At 38.1% G+C, this 10,542-nt stretch overlaps 1 protein-coding gene across 1 annotated transcript; it reads left to right on the top strand.

The window, feature by feature from the left end:
- The first annotated feature begins 639 nt into the window (after positions 1-639).
- TLR2 (toll like receptor 2) lies at positions 640-10,542 on the top strand. Its single transcript, XM_089527234.1, has 4 exons — positions 640-2,964; positions 8,455-9,172; positions 9,789-9,856; positions 9,998-10,542. The coding sequence occupies exons 1-4, from the start codon at positions 640-642 to the stop codon at positions 10,502-10,504; spliced, it is 3,618 nt and encodes a 1,205-aa protein (XP_089383360.1). The 3' UTR covers positions 10,505-10,542.

The following is a 10,542-nucleotide window of genomic DNA, read 5'->3' as shown; positions in this document are numbered from 1 at the left end:
GGCTTTGTAAAATTAGGTACAGGCATACCTCAGTTAACAAATCTTCTCACAAAGAAGCTCTTTTTAGTAAAGCCTATTTACCCAGGCCAGATCCCCCTTCCTACTTTTCTTCTTTCTAGCTAAAAGTTTTTTTTAGCAGCATCAGTAGGGGATGATGAGGGGAAATGCTGGATGTACAAATACTCCAGTGACCATTGCATGGTACATACCACCCCGAAAAGGTGGGCTGGAGGCGCCCAGTTTTCTCCGGAGGGACACCACAGCAGCCAAACCATGTGGTGTCCCTCCGGACAAAGCCCCCCAGAAAAAACGGGTTCTTCTTGGCACATGCGGACGCTGTCATCAGTGTGCCATTCTGTCCATGACAGAAATGCAATGCTTCGAGATGTGGACATGGCGCCATGCTTCCATCATGCACGTGCGCCCCATATGGATGGCAACGCGTAAAGATGACACCGTCCATATGTGCTATGGTTCCGGAGCATGCGGATGTTGCGCACTCCAGAATCCTAGAATTGGCTCCAGGCTGCTGCAAACCGGCGGTTTGTACTGGGCCTATGTGACAAGTGGCTTTACCATGAAGCTAATTGTATAATCCTTCTTTTGCTATCTTTTTTTTCTTTTATCTTTTAGATAATCATGATTCTAACTTGGAAGCTTTGGTTCATCTCTGTTGCTGGAGCTGTGAGTCTTTCAGCCCAAGAGAACTGTCTGTTTGAGGCTGCTACTCATTTTTGGAACTGTTCTTCAAAGGCTTTCAGTGCAGTTCCATCTGGTCTAACAGGTGATGTCTTGGGTCTGGATTTGGCCTTCAATAGGATTGAGCAAGTAAGAAAAGCAGACCTGAAGTTTGCAGTCAATCTCCAGATTCTTCTCCTCCAGTCTAATCTAATCCAAACAATAGAGGAGGATGCTTTTCACACTCTTGCAAGGCTGGAGCATTTGGATTTATCAATGAATAAGCTGACTCGCTTGTCACCCTCTTGGTTTGGATCCCTTTCTTCCTTACAGAAGTTGAACATTAAAGGGAACTACTATTCGGAACTTGGGGAAACCCCACTGTTTTCTGGCCTAAAAAGTTTGAGGTTTCTTTACTTGGGAAATGTTGCTCATTTTTCTACTTTACGGAGACAAGACTTGGAAGGCATTTCTACACTTGAAGAACTGGAGATAGAAGGACCAAACCTCAACCAATATGAGCCAGGAAGTCTTCAATCAATTGAGCTCATAAATCACCTTATTTTGAATGATCCCTCCATTACTTCTTTGCTTTTACTTTTACATGATACAAGAAATTCTATTGTATTCCTTGAACTTCAAAATGTTCAAAACATAACATTCTTCCTCTCACTTGATCATGAGGTTGCAATGGTCACCCAGAAATTTGTTTTCAGAAATATTGCTTTCACAGATAGCAGTATTGCTCCTCTTCTACGTTTTTTAGCCAGTATGGGTCATCTCCATGAGATACAGCTCTTGGACTCCAAATTACAGGGTACTGGACATTTTGGGAATATTCAGAACCTTTCAAGTTCCATACATGCAATCACAATTAAAAATATATCAGTTAATGCATTTTATGCATTTTCTGATTTGTCTAGTATAATGTATTTGTTGGAGAACATTACTAGTCTCACAGTTGAAAATGCAAACGTTTACCTGGTACCATGCCTTATTGGAAAACATTTCAGTTCACTGCAGTATCTTGATCTCACGGATAATTTGCTCATAGATCCAGCGTTAGATCATTCATTGTGCCAGGGGGCCTGGCCAAAACTGCAGACTTTAAATGTGAGTCAGAATTCTCTGAAACAGCTTGAGGTAGTATCACGAAGTGCAGCTCGTATGGTAAATCTGTGTAACTTAAATATAAGTCAGAATAACTTTGAAACAATGCCAGACATCTGTGAGTGGCCAAAAAATCTGAACTATTTAAACATCTCAGGTTCTAAAGTGAACAAACTCACAGAGTGCATCCCTCAAAGTCTGGAGGTGCTGGATGTTAGCAATAATAACCTCCAAGACTTTAGACTGAGCCTTCCACATCTCCAAGAGCTTTACCTCCAAAACAACAAATTAATAGCCCTCCCACTTGCTATCTTCATCCCCAGCATCAGGCTTGTGAACATTCGAGGAAACAAAGTATTTGGCTTCTCTGAGCAAGAACTTGAAAACTTTGCCAACCTGCAGACATTGGATGCCCGTTCCAACAGTTTCCAGTGCACATGTGAATTTCTCTCTTTCATGCAGTCTCAACCAGAAAAATCTCACATCTTTGTGGACTGGCCAAATAACTACATTTGTGATGCTCCTGATTATGTAAGAGGGAAAGAAGTGGGAGTTGCCCAGCTACACCTGACAGACTGTCACCTGGTTTTAGTGATTTCCTTGATCTGTTGCTTGATGATTGTGACCATCCTGATGGTAGCAGTTCTTTGTTACAAGTTTCATGCCATCTGGTATATGAAAATGACCTGGGCCTGGCTTCAAGCAAAACGCAAGCCCCAAAGAACCCCTAATAAAGAAACTGAGTATGATGCCTTTGTTTCCTACAGCGAGCAGGACTCTGAGTGGGTGGAGAATGTCATGGTGAGCAAGCTGGAGCAATCCCATCCTCCATTTAAGCTCTGTTTACACAAAAGGGATTTTATGCCTGGCAAATGGATTGTGGACAACATTATTGACTCGATTGAGAGGAGTTCCAAAACTCTGTTTGTGTTGTCGCAGCACTTTGTCCAGAGTGAGTGGTGCAAGTATGAACTTGATTTCTCTCATTTCCGCCTTTTTGATGAGAATAACGACTCTGCGATTTTGATCCTCCTGGAACCCATTCCTGCAGAAACAGTTCCCAAAAGGTTTTGCAAACTGAGGAAACTGATGAATACCAAAACCTACCTGGAATGGCCAAGAGACGAAGATCAGCAGCCAATCTTTTGGTTTAATTTGAAAACTGCCATAAAATTCTAGGAGGAAATGTGAAACTTTTAAGGATCTTAACATTGTGCCAAGAATAGATCCATACCAGTCTAGGCCAGGCCAGCCTTAAAGATATGTTTACCTGGCCCTGTAGTAGCCACCCAAACCAGTTTGATTATGCTCTGGCCTGCTTTCTCTTACATGAAGGCATTGATAAGATTTATCATACATTTGCCTGTAGCTCTTCATGTACAGTTACATCTTGGCAGCTGTCAAACCCCAGAAGGTGCCCTTGATTACTGGGAGGTGGGAGAGCCCATTATCCAGCCTATGGAGATATTGTAACAATAAGATTGAAAAGAGAAAAAAGCAAAAATATTATAAATAATATTTTTCTTAGTTTCTGTTCAAAAGTGACAGTGTATAACAAAAAGATCCTGTCCATGCTTTAACACTTCTTCTCTAGCAACAATGCCATTATAGTCATGAACATTATTAACCAAAGACATATTCAACATTTCATGAAAAAAATATAAATGTATGTGGGTCATATCAAAATCCATAATTTTGGTCAACAAACCTGTCTTCAATTTATACATGAAATCAACTTAAAGTTGAGTATATATGGTAGTTAAAATATCTGCTATCTTCTCGTCAGTAGGACAATATTAAATATTAGTCATTCCCTTTTGATACACATCCTTTACTAACTGACATTTTAATCCAGCAGTTTTACTTCTAGGCTTTGTACTTTTCACTTTACATATTGTAATTCAAGCTTGATTATCTTCAAACATTGCAATAGGTTTGATTCACCAAAGTCATTTAACACATGAAAGATCCATTCCAGTTCATCACATGCTCTTGCTGCTGATATACATTTGGCTTCTGCTGATGATTGAGCTACAATATTCTGTCTTCTACTGGTCCAACAGTCTGTTGACTGTTCTCCCCAACTAGCCTCAATATATATCTAGGGTTTTAGTAACAGCAATAGCAAAAGCAAGTACATTTCTATACTGCTTATCAGTGCACTTAAGCATTCCCTAAGCGGTATACAATGGGTAAGCTAATTGCCCCCAACAAGCTGTGTACTCATTTTAGTGACCTATGAAGGATGCCAAGCTGAGTCGACCCTGAAGCCCTGGAACTGAACTCACAACCTTGTGGCTGTGAATGGCTGCAGTACAGGCATTGTCTCTTTATAGCACACCAGTCATGATGGTTTGGTGAATTTGTTTTCTACTCAGAATATTAACAGCTACTGCAGTACCAGGTCTTGCAGTTTTACTCAAATAATGCAGTTTCCCTCATTAATCCTTTCAGTTTCCATCCCAAGATAATATCTTATTTATCCATGCTGCTTAATTTCTATTTCCACTTTGAATTTATTAGCCATCTCTTCAATATCCTCCCTGTGTTGGCAACATATCAGTAAATCATTGACATAAGTCAGAACGTATTGGTAATGTCCATTCTTAAGTCTCATACATAAGCAAATTTCAGTCTTTCCTTGTTTAAATCCTTGTTGATATAAAAGATTTGCCAGTTTGTCATAACAACTGGATTTCACACCTTTCTTTTGCTTTACCACATTTAACAGCATTAATTCCACATTCTGTCAATTTTTCAATACTTTGCACATTTCTATTCCCATCTTCACATGCCATGAATGAAGACGGTTTTTATGATTACAAACATTTTTCTGGTTTGATGTACAGACTTTCCCACATTTCCTACAATATCATCATTAACATCAATAATATAGTGAAACCCATCCTTTTCACCAACCTTAATTACAAGGCCAGTGCTATCTGATAATTTTTCCTGAGTCACCGTTAAGTATTACAGTATAATCCTTCTTTACAATCGTTTTAGTACCAATCAAATTATTTGAAGCTTCAGGGACAAAAGCAACATTTGTTAATGTAGGATTTACTACTTCATTTTAGAAATGAGAACTCATAAAGGCATAGTTCCAGTTCCAAGCATATTTAATCTTTGCTGGTTTGCTTGTAATATCTCTGGTCTATTTTCTGTGCCAGGCCCATTAAAACTTTATCTAAATTGACAAATGTAAATAAAACTACCATTACCAAAGAGAAAATGCCCTCTATCATTTACATCCTGATGATCAGATATCTGAAAGACTTGATTATTCTTATGAGGATTTATACTATTATTAAATCTTTGGTTATACCTATTATCCAATCTTTTACCAATTTGTGTGAAATTTCTATAACTATTAAATATGAAGAGGGGATGTCTGCTTTCAAGAAACTACTATGCACAGATAATAATCACTTAAATAGTAAAATGTATAAATTGTTATCAAACTTTAATATGGAAGAACAGGTAAAAGATTGCATGGTTAGTAGGATGATAGGTTTAGGTCATACTATACAAGTGAAACAATGGAAAGATGTCTAGATTAATGGGTTAAAATTTACTTTTTGGTATAGTCTTAAGTAAATTTATATAACATGATATTTATGTGGTATATGATCCCAGTTAAATTAGCAAAACTACAGTATATAAAGGCATGAGTAAAACTGTTGGAAATGTAAAAAACAATTAGGATCATTCTTTCTGGAAATGTAAAAGAGCAAGCAAGTTTTGGTTCAAGATTAATAAAAGGATGCAAAAATAAAAATAATACCAGAATTAAAATTGGCTATGAGATAACTAATCTAGAAGATAAAGTGGAAAGAAAATACAGTAGCTTGATACATTACATGGTTATGGTGGTGTGAATGGTTTTGTGAGATATTGGAAAGTTAACAGAATATCGACATGTGAGAAGATGATGGGATTGGTGCAGGTTGATAAATTAACTAATTTGATAAAAGAGAATTCAATAGAGTCTTTAAAAAATATGGAAACCTTTTATTGATTATACAAAAGAAATAAGAGGGGATACTGGCATTATAGGTATTGACACTTGGATTATAAGCATAAGTTGATTTTATTACTATTATTACTATTGTTATTAATACTACTATCATACTATTGCTACTGTTGCTATCATAGGATGGTTTGTTTGTGCTATGATTAGATAGGATGAATAAGAATTGGTAAGAAAGAAAAGAGGACAAGCTATATTTAGATCACAGCTAGAGAAGTGGGAAGTCTTTCTCCTCTCTTTTTTTTTTAAATAAAAGGACAAGGAGAAAAGGAAGGAGATGGGGGAAACTGGGACTTTATATGCTTTTGTTTGTATAGGTGTGTAGTTATGTGTACATGTTATTACTGAATATTGAATAAAATCATTTTAATTAAAAATAGTATGTATCTAAAGAAGTTGCCACTAAAATAGCAATCATAATATAGTAGAGACTGGTGGGGAAAAATTCCTGGATGCATTTTTGAAGATGTTTTCAAGTGGCATCCAGAAAGAGCGAAAGATTTTCATTTATTTATGCTAGGCTTACTTGACCTGCTTGTTTCATTTCACATGTGCAGAACTTGTGTTAGCTAGCATGTGTTAGTTTGGGATAAAAGGTTTGCTGAAACCTGTTGAACTGGTGTGTGTGTGTGTGAGAGAGAGAGAGATATAGGAACCTATCCCTACTCTTTTCATGTTATTTCTGCCTCTGGCACCAAATCTTCTAAGTAGTAATGCCCAGAAACACATTTACTTTGTTAACTGGGGTATAACTGTATATGGAGACGTGTGATGTGGCAGAGTTCAGTGTGTGTGTTCTCCACAATCAGCTGCCATAGAAGGAGGAATAATTCTTTTCTTTCATCAATTATGGGAAGGCCTAGAGCTGGCTACAGTTGGTCATACTTCTGGTTCTGGACACTTTTGTAACAGAATCCTAGAATCACAGAATTTTAGAATCTTTTAATGTTGGAAGGGACCACAAGGACTGTCCATTCCAATCTCTGCATGCAGGAATACACAGCTAAAGCACTCTTGAAAGCTTCTCATTCAACCTCTGTTTAGAGACCCCCAAAGATGGAGAGTCTACCACCCTTCAAGGTTGTCTATTACACTACTGAACAGGTCTTAGTAGATTTTAGTAATTTAATGTATCATATATTTCCAAAGATCATGGGAAACTGGGATGTGAAACTCAACTGGAATTCTGCTTTCATATGAAATAAGTGGGTACTATATTACATAAAAGTTAGCACTCTGTCTGACTTCATTTCTCAAAGGCTTCACATATCCCTCTCTAAACTCTAAATCCAGGATTGCATAGGATTGTGTGGCAGTTAAAGTAGAATCGTTCTGCTATAATTGTGTAGTGTCTAGTTACAGTGCAAGATTGGAGAGTCTGTAGCCTTCTAGCCTTCACTCTTGGCTAACTTGGGTTGGGGGACTACAACCCAGCAAATCTGATAAATATAAGCTGTGTAACTATAATGTCAGAATTCATAAACATACAGTCAGCCCTTCTTATACACGGAGTTTTTATACATGGATTCAAGCATCCACAGTTTGAAAATGTTAAAAAAGGTATAATTTTCAAGTATCAAATCTTGATTTTCCCATTTTATATAAGGGACACTATTTTGCTATGCCATTGTATTTAATGGGACTTGAGCATACACGGATTCTGTTGTCCATGGGGGATCTTTGAACCAAACCCCAGCGTATAACAAGGGTCCACTGTATCTCTTTCACATATACCACTTTGATACTGTTTTAACTGCCATGGGTAGTAGAGACAGGAAGGCTCTGGGGGGGGGACCTAGGAAAATTGGGGGACTTCCCTGCCACCCCCCCCCCACTATTTTCAAAACATTTTTTTCTGGAAAATTGATTATGGAAGTATTCTTTAGAATGATGAATAGAATAAAATATTTATGACAAGATTTTCATATATTTCCTTCCTCTATATATGTAGCCTGCATACGATTATGTAAGACTGTTTCTTGCATCATTTCCCATCATTTCAGTTCCTTTTATTGGATTTCCATTTCTTAGTTCTTTTTAGGGCAATGAGTGCTTTATGTCTGCTTGGCTCTGTGGAGGACTAGAGGAGAACAAAGTAATTTACTTTTTTTTTTTAAAAAAAAACAATATTACTAAAACTTTGTTTTAGTAATATTGTTTTTTAAAAAACATGTTTTATTGTTTTTGTTTATTTTTAAAAAACCCTTTTGACAAAAGCTAAGATGCTTCTTACCTTGTAGCACCATTTGTAACACAACAAGAGCAATAATAATAAGTTAAAAATAAATTAATTTCATAATTTCAATCATGTTGGCTGGAATCCTCTATCACAATGTAAGTTATATAATTTTCTGTATGCTTAGCTAAGTAGCAGAGGTACTAAGAAACCCTGTGAGTGAATTGCAAAGTTGACTAACTGGACAACAGCAAGAGTGTCCAGATGTGGATTGGGCCCAATGTGCATTCTGTTGTGCATCATTCCCAATATGCATCAGTCATTCTGTTGCCTCCCCCCCCCACACACACACAGTACCATAACTGCAGCCCTTTACTTTACAGTATATAGATATGGAACTGCCCAATTCTCATTCCACCAGATGTAAGGCAACATATGATGTAATCTAATCCAAACAATAGAGGAGGATGCTTTTCACACTCTGGTAAAGCTGGAGCATTTGGATTTATCAAGGAATAAGCTGACTCGCTTGTCACCCTCTTGGCTTAGATCACTTTCTTCCTTACAGAAGTTGAACATTAAGGGGAACAACTATTTGGAACTTGGGGAAACCCCACTGTTTTCTGACCTAAAAAGCTTGAGGTTTCTTTACTTGGGAAATGTTGCTCATTTTTCTACGTTACGGAGACAAGACTTGGAAGGCATTTCTACACTTGAAGAACTGGAGATAGAAGGACCAAGCCTCAGCCAATATGAGCCAGGAAGTCTTCGATCAATTGAGCTCATAAATCACCTTATTTTGAATGATCCCTTGACCACCTCTTTCCCTTTGCTTATGAATGATGTTAGGACTTCTGTGATGTGCCTTGAACTGAGAAATATTCCAAAACTAAGCCACTATTACTATCAGGCACTTTATGAAGTCACTGCACAAAAGCTTGTGCTTAGAAATGTTGAAATTTCAGACCGGTTTGTTGTTCATATTTCTCCCATCCTGGCTTCTATGAGTCAACTGCATGATCTAGAATTGGAAGACTGTAGATTTCAGGGTATTGATGATTTCACTGGTATTCAAAAATATTCACAGACTCTGCAATTAATAGTAATCAGAAATACATCAGTTGAGGCGTTGTATTCATCTTCAGGTCTTACTACTGTAATATCTCTGGTTGAGGGTATTACTAGTCTCACACTTGGAAATGCAAGAGCTTTTCTGATGATCTGCAGACTTGCAAGAAGCTTCCACTCACTGCAGTATCTTGATCTCAGTGTAAACTTGTTCCGAGATTAATATTTAGAGCATACACTGTGTCAGGGTGCCTGGCCTAAGTTACAAACTTTAAATGTCAGTCAAAATATTCTGAAAAAGATTGAGGTAGTATCACGAAGTGCATCACGTGTGGTAAATCTTTATAATTTAGATGTAAGTCAAAATAACTTTGAAACAATGCCAGACACCTGTGAATGGCCAAAAAATCTGAACTATTTAAACATCTCAGGCTCTAAAGTGAACAAACTCACAGAGTGCATCCCTCAAAGTCTGGAGGTGCTGGATGTTAGCAATAATAACCTCCAAGACTTCCATATCTCCAGGAGCTGTACCTCCAAAACAACAAACTGACAGCCCTCCCGCTTTCTGCATTCATCACCAGCATCAGGGTTTTGAACATTCGAGGAAACAAAGTATTTGGCTTCTCTGAGCAGGAACTTGAAAACTTTGCTAGCCTGCAGATATTGGATGCCGGTTCCAAAAGTTTCCAGTGCACATGTGAATTTCTCTCTTTCATGCAGTCTTGGCCAGGAAATCTGACAACTTTGTGGAGTGGCCTAATAACTACATTTGTGATGCTCCTGATTATGTAAGAGGGAAAGAAGTGGGAGTTGCCCAGCTACGCCTGACAGACTGTCACCTGGTTTTAGTGATTTCCTTGATCTGTTGCTTGATGATTGTGACCATCCTGATGGTAGCAGTTCTTTGTTACAGGTTTCATGCCATCTAGTATATGAAAATTATCTGGGCCTGGCTTCAAGAAAAACACAAGCCCCAAAGAGCCCCTAGTAAAGACACTGATTACGATGCCTTTGTTTCCTACAGCGAGCAGGACTCTGAGTGGGTGGAGAATGTCATGGTGAGCAAGCTGGAGCAATCCCATCCTCCATTTAAGCTCTGTTTACACAAAAGGGATTTTATGCCTGGCAAATGGATTGTGGACAACATTATTGACTCGATTAAGAGGAGTTCCAAAACTCTGTTTGTGTTGTCGCAGCACTTTGTCCAGATTGAGTGGTGCAAGTATGAACTTGATTTCTCTCATTTCCGCCTTTTTGATGAGAATAACGACTCTGCGATTTTGATCCTCCTGGAACCCATTCCTGCAGAAACAGTTCCCAAAAGGTTTTGCAAACTGAGGAAACTGATGAATACCAAAACCTACCTGGAATGGCCAAGAGATGAAGATCAGCAACCAATCTTCTGGTTTAATTTGAACACTGCCATGAAATCCTAAGGGTGGGTGTAGAATTCTTGATGATATGAGCTCTGAGG

This window comes from Sceloporus occidentalis, unplaced genomic scaffold, assembly GCF_023333645.1.
Source record: "Sceloporus occidentalis isolate IW3139 unplaced genomic scaffold, rSceOcc1.0.p SCAF_5, whole genome shotgun sequence".
Lineage (NCBI taxonomy): Eukaryota > Metazoa > Chordata > Lepidosauria > Squamata > Phrynosomatidae > Sceloporus > Sceloporus occidentalis.
Note: the sequence above shows the minus strand (reverse complement) of the source record. Positions and strands in the feature narration are given on the sequence as shown.